General features: G+C 40.0%; 1 protein-coding gene across 1 annotated transcript in view; it reads right to left on the bottom strand.

The window, feature by feature from the left end:
• HTR3B (5-hydroxytryptamine receptor 3B) overlaps window positions 1-17082 on the bottom strand; it is a 64707-nt gene that overhangs the window by 3520 nt on the left and 44105 nt on the right. The window contains exons 4-7 of the mRNA XM_037065680.1: window positions 7880-7924; window positions 7438-7547; window positions 6843-7012; window positions 6162-6319 (exon numbers count right to left, since the gene is read on the bottom strand). Of these exons, the coding sequence (XP_036921575.1) occupies window positions 6162-6319; window positions 6843-7012; window positions 7438-7547; window positions 7880-7924 (483 nt within the window). The remainder of the gene's footprint in view (window positions 1-6161; window positions 6320-6842; window positions 7013-7437; window positions 7548-7879; window positions 7925-17082) is intronic.

Raw genomic sequence — 17082 nt, 5'->3', positions numbered from 1 at the left:
CTGGGTGAGACCAGACATCACCTTGCTGGTGAGAGCAGGGACTCCCCAACTCAAGCCATTGGGTCTGAGAGCATATTCCGTCTCGGAGGAGCTTGAAAGGCAAAACACGTTTGAAAGATTGGCAGACTGTAGTCTGGCTGTTGTCTTTCACATTAAACATAATTGGCTGCAGATATCTAAACCAGTGAGCAACACTCACTGTTTTGCAACAATTTGGTTAAGACACATTTCTACCAAAGTGCAATCAACAGGGCAAACAACTGACAAAATGAACTGTCATCAACCTGCACCTCTCTAGGTTCCTTCACAATGCTGTGACTGAGCTGGCTGTGGTTAGGTGGGGGCCATATCAGGGAGTCAAGTGGTCAGAGCCCACAGGGGTCCTGGATGGTGGATCCAGGCTAAGCTATTGGTTATCTGGACGTGTGGGGTGGTGGTTGGTGGGGTTGTGGGTGGGAAACCAAACCTGCTGTCTCTGAAGGGTAGAAGCAAAAGATTCCCTAGAGACTTTGTGGTGGTTATTGCATGAGGAGGATGAAAAGTATAAGAATACCACCATAAAGAAAAGTACAGGTAGGAACATTAGTTAAGCAGAAAGAGTCCAGATATAGTCAAGGGCATAGGGTTCCAGAGCGTCTTGGCTCTAAGTGCCTACATGTGCTAGTTTCCGTGATCCCAAATAAGGTATTTAACCTCTCCATGCCTGATTTTTCCCTCTTTAAAACAGCAATTTATTTTTGCCTTGCCAAACATCTTGGGTACAATTGAGATTAGCTGTAGTACTCTTTAAAATAAAGTTTCTATGTAAATAGCAGGTGCTGAGATGACTCCTCTCCCCCCAGAGACTGATGCAAAGAATGGTTGTAAATCTGGGTCAGAACCAAGGATGGGCAGTGGGACTTCTCAGGGCTCTGGATATCCAAGAAAGTGCAGTTGCCAGGAGAGAGTTGTGGCAAGAGCTAGGAGGTTGAGAGGCAGGCTGGCTCCATGGCATGGACCCTGCTCAGTTGCACAAAGCCCACATTTACATGGGCCCTGTGTTTGGTTTAGTGCTCTGCTGGTGCCATTTTGAAAATTTTAATACATTTTTACAAGGGGTCCTGCATTTTCACTTTCCACTAGGCCCCACAAATTATGTAGCTGGTACTGTCAGGAGGATATTCCTCACTGGATCAAAAGCAGCTGAAAGAAGAGGGAAAACAGTAGAACAGAAATAGGCAATTATGGCAGCTTCTGCTACAACATAAAGCAGAAATCTCTCTTGTCTAATGGGATCAGGCCCAAATTCTGGTGGTTAGATGCTTCACAAATCTACAGATGGAGAGGAAGTTTACTCCAGGATAGACTATACCCAGAGTCTATGCCTAATTTAGCTGATGAGATTTAGGTCCTTTTGAGTTTATATTTAGATGATACTTTGATCTTAGAGTTAGAGCAAGGATGGGTTATGATATCTGGGGATGTTGGGACAGGGTGAGGATATTTTGCATGTGGGACAGACATGAATCTTCAGGAGCCAGATAGTAGTAGGCTGAATTCATGTCCTTCCTGGAAGTTCAGAATTTGACCTTATTTGGAAATGGTGATTAGTTAAGATGAGGTCTCACAGGAGAAGATGTATCCTTCATCCACTATGACTAGAGTATCCTTTTAAGAAGAAGAGACACACAAAGGAGAAGGCCATGTCAAGATGAAGGCAGAGATTGGAGTGATACATCTATGAGCCGAAGACTGCTGGCAACCACCAAAAGCTGGGCAAGAGGCGTGGGACAGATTCTCCCTTGGAGTGCTCAGAAGGAAGCAACCCTGCCAAGACCTTGACTTCAAGCTTCTAGCCTCCAGAACTGTGAGAGAATTAATTCCTGTTGTTTAAAGTCACACAGTTTGTGGTACTTTGTTATAGCAGCTCTAGAAAACTAGAGCTGACTTGCCCAGTAATACATGGTGAACATATGGCAAAGAATGGACTAGAATATACTGCATTACGTTTAGTCGTGTCATCATCATATAGAACCAGGCACAGAGTTTCTTGAGTTAGATTGCCTAGGTTTGCATCCCGGATGATGGATGACTCCATTATATAATGGTGACTCCACTAGTCACCCTATAGCCTTGGATAAATTTCTTAACTTCTCTGTACCCCAATTCATCCATTCATTAAAATGCAGATACTTAGAGCACCCATCTCGTAGAGATGTGAGCACTACATGTATAAACTCTTAAAATGGTTCCTGACACAGAGTAAATGCTCAGTTTTGTGCTTATTGTTACTACATCTTCTTGGGAAGATTTTGGGGTCTGTGATAGGTATTGGGAACCTTCTTTTATTCATGTTTGTTCCTCAGGCTTTACCATTGAGCCTGGCACAAATAAGAGCTCAAAAGGTATTTGTTGAGTTGTAGTCTATTAATAATGCTATTTTGAATTCAGTGGGGTAGGATCATGGAGTTAGCCCAAATGGGGGTTCTCTGACTGAAGTCAGCCGCCTCTGAGGGCTACCTCTCTGTGGGTTACACCAGGGGCAGCAACCTCTGCTTATTCTGTGGGGAAGGTATGTCCCCAGCTCGGTGACGCACTGCCTGCTCTCTGCAGACTGCCCCTATCTAAAGCCCAGCATTTCTAATGGACTAAAGGAGCTGGTGCCTTTAAATTTCACAGAAAGGGAAGAACAAGCACTTTAGTTTCAGTCTGTGTTCTCCATTAGACACCCTTCAGGTGTTAGCAATATTATGCTACAATTTCATTATCCATTAAAGCCAGGTAATAATAAGTACACAAAGGTATTTGGAGCCTATTGTTGTTAATGAAAGAGATCAATCTAATTCAGAATGTGTGTGTGGAGAGCTCCTTGGAGATGGAATAGGCCCCAAGGTTAGCCTCTAATTGCCTCCTTGATGGTAGACCCCACCAGTACTCAATTTTGCATGACCGTCTTTATGACATAGTTGGAATTTTGACACCCAGGCTCACGCTTCATACAGAAGCCCATTTTCCTCTTCTCCCAAGCCCCTCCCAACATTACTAATTCAGAAAGAATGGGAAAGTTGCTGGCATTTAAGTAAGATCCTTCCACCAGCATAAGAGTTTCTTAAATCTGGAGCATGGCTTTCCGGATTAACAGAGTCTATGATTCTAGGATTACCTGAGTGACCCTGGGATAATTTCCAGGGCTCTGAAGTTATTCATTCTCTCTCTCCCCCCTCCCCCTACCCACCCCGCTGACCTGCTGGTGCTCAGAAGGATCTTCTATCAAGTTTATGAACTGCATTCAATAGATATCTCAACAAGACAACTCTACACTAAACTTCAAAAAAAATTAAGTCAGAAAAAGATGGTAAATGAGGCACCTTCCTTTCCCAAATGCCCCTCTGCATTTTCCTAGAAGTGCCCTGTGGACCCCCAACTCCTGCCTGAATGGACACTTTACTCAGTGTGAAGATCTGTGGTTGGACTCACTTTAGTTCCCACAGCTGTCTACCCTTTCTATCCAAGATGAGTTCCTAAATTTTATTCCTAACTCCTTCCATTTCTACCCTCATTCTCAAAAAAAAAATACTGCCATACAGAAATTGAATGTTTACCCTGCTGTTTCTGAGAACCAGTACCTCCGATAGTGTGCTGGAGGAAACCTCCCCTCCTGTGGCTGCTGGATCGGGTGCCTGGCTGCACACAGGCATCCCCGCAGGAGGAAGTGCCTGCGCTCTGGGCCCCTTGCGCGATGCAGCCCGACACCAAAGTTTCAGCAGTGCGCTCTAAGAAACAAACATGTCCTGGAGCTGGCGGTATGATTGTATGTTGTCTGGAACTAGCGGGGCATCTGGAACATTGGATTTCATTTCAATGGCAATAGTGAACATCAGACCCAGGGTGATGATATATTTAGGATAGACCATTGTACCTCCTGTCTGCCCCACCTGTCCCCAACCCACTGCTGGGCAGCCTGGACTGGGACACAGCAGGTGATTGGATTAAGAGGGAGACGGCTCTTTTCTGTCAGGACCCTAGCAGACCCAATGTTTGAATGGAACTGGGCTCTGAATTTCACATTATTGGCCAAGGACTGCCGAAAAACATGGGTGCCTCAGTTAGTAATTCAGAGCAGGATGTCTGGTGCAGAGGAGGAGAACATGAGTCCAGCCACAGAGCACATAGCAGAAATGGAGAGGCGGGGAGGCTGAGGGAGGTCAAGGGAGACAGAAAATTGGGATAGTCACAATATCTCCCTTAAGCTCCTGAGTCTGGCTCCCTCCCTTACCAAAAATGATCCATGACTCTACTCATTCCATGCTCTCTTACAGAGGGGCCAGGGTAGAAGCCAGCCCTGCTAGATAACCCACCTCAGCCCCCAGAACAAAGAGACCTAGGGAAGAGCTCTGAGAACGTGCAATCATAGGTTGCCTGCCCCCATTACAGCACACTTCAATGTAAATGCTGTGAATGGAGAAGCAGCATGGCAGTGAAGAAAACAGGGTATCAGGGCCACGGCTCCTGACGTCCAGGGAGGCCTCTCCTTCCTTACGCAATCTTTTACACCTCTGTTCATTATAGTACATAGAAAATCTTTCACCACTGTTGAGAAGACAAATTAATATTTAGGGTGAAGGGTGGCATGTACCTACAAATAATAGCTGACCTGTGGAGAGAGTGTGTGCATTTACTTGTCCCATCTCTTGCTTTTGCTCATCTCTTTCCACACAGTGTAGGTAATGGAGTGTGCAGCGTTCTCTGGAGTGCTTGGTAGGTGACAGTGTTCCACCTTGCACGTGCTACTCCCTCACATTTCCCTTTAATGCTCTCCATTATTTGGGCTGCATTAATAATGTTTGCAGGCCGATATCTTTAAAATTAATGAGGTGTTTACTCTTAGCCAAGAAACTCATTGAAATTAAAAAAGCTTTCTTTTTCCCCTCCTTTTCCCTCACTAAAAAAGAAGTGGACAAACAAGCCACAATGCAAGCTTTGCTAAAAACCAAGCAGAATAGGCAAGAACCCAAACTGCACCACTAGAAAGGTATGAGTTGCTATTAGCTAGTACCCAGGGTTATACATTAGCCAGGTTAAAACCACAGTACTTTCTAAGAGGCTCCAATTTAACATGAGATTTCCTTGAAAGATGCATACAATACCTTTTAACCACTGGAGGGGCATCTATATCCTCAATAACAGCTTATTTCATCACCACTATTCCTTGGCACGTAATTATCCATTGTACCTTAGTCTACTTTGCACCTTAGTCTACTCTGAATTTTCCTTGTTATACAAAAGATTTATTTCCAGGATAATTCATCTTGTATAAATCCTGATTTGTCTGTTGTCTCTATTTTTCAATAGAATCCATTACCTGGCATAAGGGATGCCCCCTCCTACCACCCCCCAAAACGACTATCACTAGCTGACTTTGTGCAAAAAAGCAGAGCTGAATGCTGGTGATGTGAGTCCATTGGCTGCACGTAGCCCGCATGTCAGGATGGTTTGCCAGGAGAGCCAGGGAAGGGACAATGGCTGTCTATGGAGTGCAAAGCAATAGGCTCCACTCTCCTGTACCTGCCATCCCCCCACCCACCCCAGGAACATTCTGGGGGGCACATCTAAACATGTCAGGTTTTCATCACATGTTTTTATGGCAGTTGTTCTCTCTGATCCAAAAACACCAGTGGTCTCTGAGGATCCTGCAGGTGATTTGTTAACTAATCTCTCAAGATATTCCAGTTAACAATATGGCAATTTTATGCAACTACATCTGGAATTAATTATTAATTTACTCAACTAAAAGCAGGACGGTAATGTTAAAGAACCACTTTCCCAATTTTTTATTATTTTTGTATGTTTTTCTCTCCAAAGCTATTGGAAGCAAGGGTGTTAGTATATGCTAAAAGACTGAGGGTTCCTGCTCTGGTGGGTGGTTCACGTCTCTAGTGTCTGAAAACCACTCTCTTTCTATTCACGTGTGGGGCATCTACAGCAGGATTCTGGGATCTGTGACCAAACCTCTGGCCTCTGAAATGCCAGAGGGCAAAAGGATGTCCAGAGTCATCCGAATCAGCTGTTCTTGAATGATAACGAATGAGAATATGCAACGGTGCAGAGATTCCTCAGCCTGGTACAGAAGGCCAAAGATTGCAGAAAAGTGGGCAACAGGGAGAGGAAGCAGAAGGACCTACGTGAAACTGAATCTGTGCGAAATCTCCAGCGCTGCTCTGCAGGATGTTGTATGCTGAGGACACAGAAAGAAGTTCCCACTCACTGTCATTCAAAAAAGCTTTTTTGTCATTTTTAATGTCTTCTCTGCTCCTCAGGAAAGCCAGGTCTACATCTTCCACTAAAAACAATAAAAACAATTGACTTCCTCTTAGAGGGAGAGGTGCCAACACCAAATCTTTCGTTTTATTCCTGCCCCTACATGTATAATAGTCTTATTGAGATGGCAGAGGGGTTCAACATAACCATTTTGAATTAGGGGTAGAGGTGTGGAATAAAATTTTTTCTTGACATGAAAAAAACTATGAATCTAGCATTTGGGTTCCACTATTTATAGACTGCACGAACTCATAAATGGAGCTGCTCCTGTGACGTCTATAACATTTTCAATGGCAGTGGAGGCCTAATATTGTATTCCCAAAGCAACAGCAGCAATTGGGCTATACATCTGGGCACAAACTGCCTTTAGTCTAAATTACAGGAGGAGCCAACTAACTACAGGAAGGTATTCAGGTTTGGAAAAAGTCAATTATATACAAGAATGAAATTGACATGAGGAACGGCATAATATAATTACACATATGTGTGCCAACAAACCAGTATAGCTATGTTCCCCCTAGAAGACAGTACCTCTCATAGTTTACCTGTGTGCAGAATGCTATTGAAGGTTAGGCTGCAATTCTGGATATCAAATGGAAAAGCATATGTCTCTAAACTGCATGCCGAGACCACTTGGATGGACTTAGAGTTCTTAATGGTCCCAGATGAATTCACATAAACATAGGGGAGGTCAGGTAATCTTTCAATGTCCACACTATAAGAAACAAAAGAGACCTTGTTGTTACAGGGAGAGCTTTAGTTGTTTCAACACACAATGGATTACAAGGTGGTAATGACCATGACATGCAGGACTAGCCCAGAAGTGCAGACAAAATCACTTTTCCCTGAGATAATTCACCTTTGCAAAGATGGGTTCAGTTATGACAACCTCATAAATTAACTCTACTATTATGTAGAGTTACTATTATTTCTACTATTAATGCTACTATTATGAGACAAACACAATCCATGTGTCACCTGAAGCATTAATAATTAACTCGTGGTACTTTAAACCTGAATATTCCAACAATATGTTTCTCTTCAAGTTGAGAAACAAAAAAAAGCAACGATGAATGAAAGTAAGCAGAAACTTGCCTGAATACTCTAAGCAGTCTAAACCCCAAAGAAAAACACACTTACAATTCATTTATGATGATATCAGGGGCCCAGATGGCACTCAGAGGTAAGGAGATCTCGCTAATATTATCAAAGATGCTGGAGTTCCACGATAAAAACTCATCATCCCAAACCTGTTAGGAGTAACCAAAAAGTCAACTTATCAAAAAGAGGCAATATCAACCTAACCAAGGAATTGAAGAAATATTTGGATAAATTATCCAACTGATCAGCCTGTTGCTGCTATCCATTAGGGTAGAGGACTTCCCATCCAACTCTTAAGGAGAGTAACCCCAACCATAAACGATGCCCATACACTTACATGGATTCACATAAATGGGGTTAGCTGCAGACCTAAGGAACTATAAACATTAAGATAATATCTATTCCCTAGGAAAATAATAATGTTCAACACATCAAGATCAGGAGTGTTGGAAGGAATGCATGGAAGGAAAGAATCATTTACCTCACGGTACCATACATTTGTCTTTAATTTTTGGTTCTGTACATCCTGCAAAGCAAAAAGAAAATACATACCAAATATTAGCATGTCAGTAAATCAAAGCCCAATAAAACAATATGTCAATTCAGAGGAAGAAAATCCAATGTAAATAAATAACACTGATTTAAAAAAACCTGTGTGCAAAAAAAACCCCAAACCACCCCCCCAAAAAAACACCTGTGTGCAGAATTCTATTGAAGGTTAGGCTACAAATCTGAATTATTTTGACTTTTCAAGATCTGAGCATTTCAGCTCCTGTTTATTACACACACTTGTCACTATGAGATTTACTATATTATCTATGACACAACGACTGCACTTGACATCTTGAATGATTTGCTAATCTCTTTTCCACTCTAATTAGTTACTCTGCCATTAATCAAACTAAAAAATGATATGTAGCCATAGCCAATTCTGGGCTAAAGGATGAGGCCAAGCTTCTATTTGTGATCAAGATATTATTCATACTCTTTCAATGAACTGTTACCTTAGCTGCTAGGAGCAGTCATTCCTAAATCACCTTATGTTTGGATTTCTCTTCTTACAAAACAGACTAAATGAGCTTACATAAATGAGGTATATTTTTATTATGTAAATAGATGTGATTTCCCATGTCTGCAAAAAGTCAGTGATTTTTTAAAAGACCCCCCAAAACAACCCTAAAAAACTCCTAATTTTTTATCTCTAATCTAGCAAAGAACATCCTAAAACTACTATGTTTTTAGGAATTAAAAGAGAAATCTTATATCATATAAAAATTAACTGTAAAGGAATCATAAGTCTAAGTGTGAGAGTTAAAACTGTAAAACTTGTAGAAAATATACAGAAGGAAATCTACATGACTCCGAATTAGGCAATGGCTTCTTAGATATGACACCAGGACAAGCAACAAAAGAAAAAATAAATGGGACTTTATCAAAATTAAAAACTTTTGTGTTCTAAAGTACATCACCAAGAAGTGAAAAGTCAGCTCACAGAAAGGGAGAACATATCTGCAAAGCATTTATCTGGTACAGGCTTTGTATCTAGAATATATAAATAACTCATAACTCAACAACAAAACAAATAACTCAAATTAAAAATGGACAAAGTGCCAAAGCAATCTTGAGAAAGAAAAATAAAGCTGAAGGGATCATATTCCCTGATTTCAAACTACATTACAAAGCTATGGTAGTCAAAGCAGTATGGTATTGGCATAAAAATAGAAACATAGCTCAATGAAACAGAATAGAGAGCCCAGAAATAAACCCATACATATATGATCAATTAATTTACAACAAAGGAGCCAAGAATATACAGTGGGGAAAGGATAGTTTCTTTAATAAATAGTGTTGGGAAAATTGGACAGCCCCATGCAAAAGAATGAAACTTGACCACTATCCTATACCAGTCACAAAAATGAACTCAAAATGGGTTAAAGAATGTTAAACCTGAAGCCATAAAACTCCTATAAGAAAACATAGTCAGGCCCTGGCTGGTGCAGCTCAGTGGACTGAGTGCCAACATGTGATCCAAAAGTTCACAGGTTTGATTCCAAGTTAGGGCACATGTCTGAGTTCCAGGCCAGGTCCCTAGTAGGGGGTGTGCAAGAGGCAACCACATGTTGATGTTTCTCTCTCTCTTTTTCTCCATCCTTTCCCCTCTCTCTAAAAATAAATAAGTAAAATCTTTATAAATAAATAACTAAATAAATAAAAACAACTAAAAAAAAAGAAAACAGTTGGTAAGCTCCTTGACATAGTTCTTGATGATTTTTTCAATCTGACACCAAAAGCAAAGGCAACAAAAACAAGAATAAATAAGTGGGATTACATGAAGCTAAAATCCTTCTGCACAGCAAAGGAAACCATTAACAAAACAAAAAGGCAAACTACTGAATGGGAGAATATAATTACAAATCATATAGCTGATAAGGGGCAAATATCTAAAATATATGGACAACTCATAAAACTCAATAACAATAAATCTGATTAAAAATGGGCAGAAGGTCTGAATAGACATTTTTCCTAAGAAGACTCACACAGGCACATGAAAAGATGCTGAACATCATTAATTGTCAGGGAAATGCAAATCATACCACAACGAAATACTACTTCACACCTGTCTGAATGTCTAGTACCAGTAGACAAGAACTAATGAGTGTTGACAAGGATGTGGAAAAAAGGGCACTGTTGTGCACTGATGATGGGACTGTAAATTGGGGCAGCCCTATCCAAAACAGTATGGAGGTTCCTCAAAAAATTAAAAATTGAACTATACATGACCCAGCAATTCCACTTCTGGGTAATTATTCAAATAAAATGAAAATACTAATTCAAAAAGATATATACATCCCCATGTTCATTGCAGCATTATGTACATTATGCAGCCAAGGTACGGAAACAGTTAAGTATTCATCAATGAATGAATGGATAAAAGATTTGTAGTACACATATATCATGGAATATTATTCAGTCATGAAAAATGAAACTATGCCCTGACCAATGTGACTCAGTTCAGTTGGTTGGTCATTGTACCACAAAGCAAAAGGTCACCACTTCAGTCCCCCATCAGGGCATATGCCTGGGTTGTGGGTTTGGTCCTTGATCAGGGTGTATACGACAAGTAACCAATTGATGTTTCTCTATCACATCAATGTTTGTCACCTTCTCTCTCTCTCTTCCTTTCCCTCTCTCTAAAAATAAATAAATACAATCTTTAAAAACAACAACAACAGAAATATACAATCTCAGCCCTGGCTGGTGTGGTTCAGTTGGCTGGAGCATCATCATGTAAACAGAAAGGTCACAGGTTTTAATCCTGGTCAGGGCACATACCTAGGTTGTGGGTTTGTCCCCAGTCAGCCCAGTAAAAGAGGCAAGATTGATGTTTCTCTCTCACATCAATATTTCTCTCTCTCTCCCTCTCCCCCTCTCCCTCTCTTTAAAATCAATAAGCATGTCCTCAGGTGAGGATTAAAAAAAAAATCCAAGCTCATAGATCGAAGAGATTGGTGGTTGCAAGAGATGGGGAGTGTGAGAAAAGGGGTAAAGTGGAGTTTTTTATAGTTAAATTAAATTTTAAAATATTTTTAAAAGAAAACAAAAGAACAACTGGATTTGCAATCATAATGAAGGTTTAAAAGCTTTGGAAAGCACTAGAAGCCTTATTGATTGTAAGTAGCCACCTACTATACAGCATTAGCTTTCCAAAAGATAATTAAAGTTGAACCAAAAGAATTATAATAAAAATAATTTGAAATTTTGTATTTCATAAGAAAATCATAGTATTTAAAATATTCTCAAAAGAATATCTACAAAGGCCTTGAAGATTATGTGCTTTATAAACTGTTTATTGGCTTTATGGTTAAATACACAACTCCAGTTGATTTTTTTAAAATGTAATGACAAAATTCAACTTCTTTATGAGAAAATCCTATGCAGAAAAAAATTAACAAAGGAGAAAATAGACATTTCTCCTAAGGAGATATACTCACGCACCACTTAACAACTTGATATGGTCTCTGAGGAAGGTGTCATTAAGTGGTTTTATCATTGTGCAAACATCACAGAGTGCACTTACACAAACATAGATGGTATAGACTACTGCACACCTAGGCTTATGGTACAGCCTACTGCTTCTAGGCTACAAGCCTGTACAACATGTTACTACACAAAATAATAAGTGAAATCAAGCACAAGGGAAAATAATATTGTACATTCAAGAAATGCAGTAAACACAAGATGTATAAGGCTGCTGCCAGCATATCATAGAATGTTGTTTAACAGCAAACTTTTTTATAAGCAGAAAGAATAATGATACTCTAAAATAATGATAAAAAGTATACATTCTAGATACCTAAACCAACAACATAGTTGTTTGTTGTCATTATTAAGTATTATGTACTGTACATAATTGTATGTGCTATACTTTTATAGGACTCAGCTTGGTAGGTGTCTTTACATCAGCATCACCACAAACACATGAGGTTGTGGTATGATGTTACTAGGGGATAGAAAGCTTTCAGCACCCATTATAATATTATAGGACCACCACCACAAATGCATTTCATCATTGACCAAAACATTGTTATGCAGCGTGTGACTATACAAATAGCCAACAAGCACATGAAAAGATATTCAACATCACCATTACGAACCAAATTGTGTTATTCTTGCTAAGTGACACTAGGCCCAACACTAGCAGCAGCTGGCCTTGGTTCATAGCTTGACCTTGCTAAGGCACCTCCAAACCCAGCAGAAGTAACAGCCATAGCTTTGTAGCTCAGGAGGCCAAGTGGCCCTGGGCAGGACACAGATGGTGGCTGACCATGGCATGCACTGCCTGGGAGGCTCCAGAACCACCTCCACAAATGTCACACTCAAGAGGTGAACTCAGTGGGCACCAGAGCCTTGCTGAAGTAAGTCCTGCTCTGTGGGTGGGCCCCTGCACAGCTGAAACTCTACAGTGGCTGCAGCCATTCCTTATAGCTGATCAGCCTGGGGATAAATCCCTCTCAAACACAATCAAGGCTTAACTACAACAGAATAGTGTACAACTTACACAGGGGGGTGTACCTAGAGTGTCCAGGTTAAGTGATTGGGGAGGCCCTACCTTGGGACCCTATAGAAGACCTACTACTGTAAAGCCACTTTACCAAGGCTGGGAGATATAGCAGCTCTACCTAATATATAGACACCAACACAGAGAGGCTGGCAAAATAAGGGGACAAAGAAACATGTCCCAAATGAAAGAACAAAACAAAATCCCCCCCCCAAAAAAAACTAAACAAAATGGAGACAAGAAATCTACTAGATGCAGGGTTTAAAACACTAGTTATAAGGATGCTCAATTAATTTAGAGGAAGAGTAGATATGAGAATATTATCAAAAGATAGGAAATATAAAGACAGAACTAGAGAACAAACAAACAAACAAACAAACAAAAAAGAACCATGCAAAAAGGAAGAGAACTTTGACTGAAAGTAAGACTATATTACAGGGAATCAACAGTGGAGTAGATGAAGCAGAGGATCAAATGAGAGATTTGGAAGATAAACAAGCAAAAAACACCCAATCAGAATAGAAAAAAAAAGAATTAAAAAAAATAAAGATAGTATTAGGGGCCTCTGGGGTAACTTCAGGTATACCAATATTTGCATTATAGGGATGACAGGAGGAGAGAGAGCAAAGAATTGAAAACCTATGTGAAAAAACAATGACAAAAACTTCCTTAACCTACTGAAGAAAACAGATATACAAGTCCAGGAAGTGCAAAAAAACCTCAAACAAGATAAACTCCAAAAGACCCACACCAAGACACGTCATAATTAAAATGTCAAAGGTTAAAGACAAAGAGAGAATCTTAAAAGCAGCAAGAGAAAAACAGTTAGCTATCTACAAGGGACCTCCCATAAGACTCATTCCTCAACAGATTCTTTGCAGCTCAGAGGGATCAGAAAGAAATATTCAAAGTAATTAAAAGCAAGGACCTACAACTAAGGTTACTCTACCCAGCAAAACCATCATTTAGAATTAAAGCACAGGCAAAGAGTTTCCCAGAGAAGAAAAAGCTAAAGGAGTTCATCACTACTAAACCAGTATTACAAGAAATATTAAAGAATCTTAAAATGGAAGGGGGCATGTGTGGAAAATGTGAAAGGATTAAGAAGTACAAATTGGTAGTTACATGTTCTGGCTGGGTGGCTTAGCTGGTTGGAGCATCATCCCATACACAAAAGGTTGTGAGTTTGATTTCCAGTCAGGGCATATACCTAGGTTGCAGGCTCAGGCAAGTATGGGAGGATGGGAGGCAACCAGTCAATGTTTATCTCTCTCAGATCTCTCTCTCTCTCTCTCTCTCTCTTTCTCTCCCCACCCACTCCCTTCCTTTCTCTCTAAAATCAATAAACATGTTCTCAGGTGAGGATTTTAAAAAATGTTTAAAAAATGAAATTGGGCCCTGGCTGGTGTGGCTCAGTGGATTGAGCACTGGCTTGTGAACCAAAGGGTTGCAAGTTTGATTCCCAGTCAGGATGCATGCCTGGGTTGCAGGCCAAGGTCCCCAGTAGGGGCATGTGAGGGGCAATCACACATTGATGTTTCTCTCCCTCTCTCCCTTCCCCTCTGTCTAAAGATAAATAAAATCTTTTAAAAAATGAAACTGGTAGTTACAGAATAGTCATGGGGATGTAAAGTACAGCATAGGGAATATAATAAATAATATAATAACTGTGCAAGGTGCCAGATGGGTACTAGACTAATCAAAGTGATAACTTAGTAAGTTATATGTCTAATCATTGAGTTGTACACTTGAAACTAATAGAGTGTTGTATGTCAATTCTAATTTAAAAAAGCAATTTAAAGTAAAAAAAAAGACATGCTAAGTAAAAGAAGTAAGGCACAAAAGACCACTGATTGTATAATTCCATTTATATGAATGTCTAATATAGGCAAATCTAAATGAAATGTTTATGACAGGCAAAGCTATATAGATAGAAAATAGGTTAGTATTTGCCTATGCCTGGTAGGGGTGGGGTATGGGGTGTGACTGCTAATGGTGTGTCCATTCTTTCTGAAGTGATAAAATATTCTGAAATTGGTGGTGATAGTTATACAACTCTAAATATACAAAAACCCCCTAAATTGTAAAGCTGCTATTTTTTAATGATATTAATAAAGACAAAGGAAACCCTTTTTAACACATTTCCAGGGGATTTGTAAGTAAGAAAGCTGACACAAACTGTTAATGACATCACCTTAAATTCATATTTCCCATTCTTTTCCGTATATAAAAGTTGCATCCTTGGAAGAAGAAAAAAAGAAATGAAAAATTCAAGATGAAGACATGTCAAGTAGAATATGTAAAATGTATGCCTTGATGACTAATAAAATAATATAGTTTGGGGAGTTGATGGTATGAAAATAAATCACAACTCCATTTTCCTTCCAGAACAAGGTATGTTAAATTAATTATCCAGTCAATTATCAAACCACATCAAAAATTGATCATTTTTGTACATAAGGTCAAGACTACCCCTCTCTTCAATCCAGGTTGGGTGGGGGATAAAGAGATACTATTGGTACTTAGTCCAATTGGATGGTTCACCTGGAATTGTGAATACACAGACATACACATGGTGATATCATTTGAAAGAATAACAATAAACTTTTTAGATTAAAGCTCTATCTTTTTGTAATCAAGGAAGAAAGTTGTGAATGAATAAGCATTTCCAGTTTCTTGAGAAAGATTAAGGGGACTTCTGGCTAAGTTCAAGGTATAGATAGGATGCTTTGCCCCTCGCTCAGCCATGAGAAAGTAACAACCAATCCAAAAACGAAAATCAACAAGATCTGCCAGAAAATTGAACTGTATGGAAATCTTACAACCAAGGAGTTAAAGAAGATTCACCCAGATGGGTAGAAGGGGCAGAGATGGGCAACCAGGGAGGATAGAAAATGCAGAAAGATGGCCAGCAGAATGGGTGATCCCACATTTATGTGCAGATAGAAACTGGGAGGGGCAACTTGGGGAGCAAGCATTTCCAGCCCCCAAACCACACAACGCCGGGTTCCAGTGAGGGAGGAAAAAAAAAACAACCTTAGAACCGCTGGCTGTACAAATCTGTGGGAGCTGCAGTGGTGAAAAAACTGCTACTCTCCCAGGAGAGTCTGAGGGGCCCACGGGATCCTAGAACATACACAAGCCCACTCACTGGGGAAATCACCAACAAGGTAGCAGCTGGAAGGGTGCCAGTCGCTTAAGGGAAGTGGGGGAGTGACTGAAAGTGGGGCAAGAGCAGAGCAAGTGGCACTATTCCCTCTCTAACCCCTCTCCTCCATACAGTGACGCGATGTCCTGTAATGGGTTGCCCCACCCTGGTGAATACCTAAGGCTCCGCCCCTTACAATGTAACACGTGTACTGACAAATTGAGGAGACAAAGAAATATGGCCCAAATGAAAGAACAGATCAAAACTCCAGAAAAAGAACTAAGTGATGAAGAGATGGCCAACCTATCAGGTGGAGAGTTTGAAACACTAGTAATCAAGATGCTCAGAGAAATGATTGAGCATGACAGCAAAATCAAGGAACAAGTGAAGGCTATACAAAGTGAAATTTTAAAAAAATACATAGGCAACCAACAGTGAAGGGAAGAAAGCTGAGACTCAAATCAATGATTTGTAACAAAAGGAAAAAATAAATATTCACCTGGAACAGAAAGAAGAAATAAGAATTTAAAAAAATGATAAGAGGCTTAGGAAACTCTGGGACAAGTTTAAACATAACAATATCTGAATCATAGGAGTGCCAGAAAGAGAAGAAAAAGAGCAAGAAATTGAAAACTTACTTGAAAAAATAATTAAAGAAAACTTTCCTAATTTGGCAACGGAAATAGACATACAAGTCCAGGGAGCTCAGAGATTTCCAAACAAGTTGGACCCAAAGAGGGTCCATTTAGAATTGAAGGGCATAAAAGACTTCCCAGACAAGGTACAGCTGAAGGAGTTCATCATCACCAAGCCCTTAGTATCTGAAATGTTAAAGGGACTTATATAAGATAAAGAAGATCAAAACCATGAACAGTAAAATGACAACAAACTCACAACTACCAACAACTGAATCTAAAAAAGCAGACAACTGACTAAGCAAACAGCAGGAACAGAATCAGAGAAATGGAGATTACTGAAAATGGGGAGAAAAGGGGAAAAAGTATAAGGAATAAGAAGCACAATTGGTAGGTACAAATAAGACAGGGCAGGGTTAAGAATAGTATAGGAAATGGAGGAGCCAAAGAACTTATATGTACAACCGATGGACATGAACCAAGGTGGGGAATGCTGGAGGGAATGGGGGTGCTGGGCAGGGGGTGACAAAAGGGAAAAAATGGGACAACTGTAATAACATAATCAATAAAATATACTTTAAAAAATAAAAACAGATTGTAAACAGTTATGGAGTGTCAGTGGCTCGACAGGGGCTAGTCGGAATGAACTTGCATTACAGATTTTTGTGGACTTCACATGAATGCTTGGGAAAGGCGGGTTTTAAAGTAGTATACAAAGTAAGAAGACTGAATTCACAAGCATTTCTTGGAGGAGGATCAGAGGGGTATCAGAGAGGATGCCCAGCCAAGATCAGCAATGCAGGGGTTTATCAGTGGAAAAAGGCCTCTACTGAGATTGCCAG

This window comes from Sturnira hondurensis, unplaced genomic scaffold, assembly GCF_014824575.4.
Source record: "Sturnira hondurensis isolate 20B ecotype Veracruz unplaced genomic scaffold, ASM1482457v3 Scaffold0015793, whole genome shotgun sequence".
In the NCBI taxonomy this organism is placed as follows: Eukaryota; Metazoa; Chordata; class Mammalia; order Chiroptera; family Phyllostomidae; genus Sturnira; species Sturnira hondurensis.
Note: the sequence above shows the minus strand (reverse complement) of the source record. Positions and strands in the feature narration are given on the sequence as shown.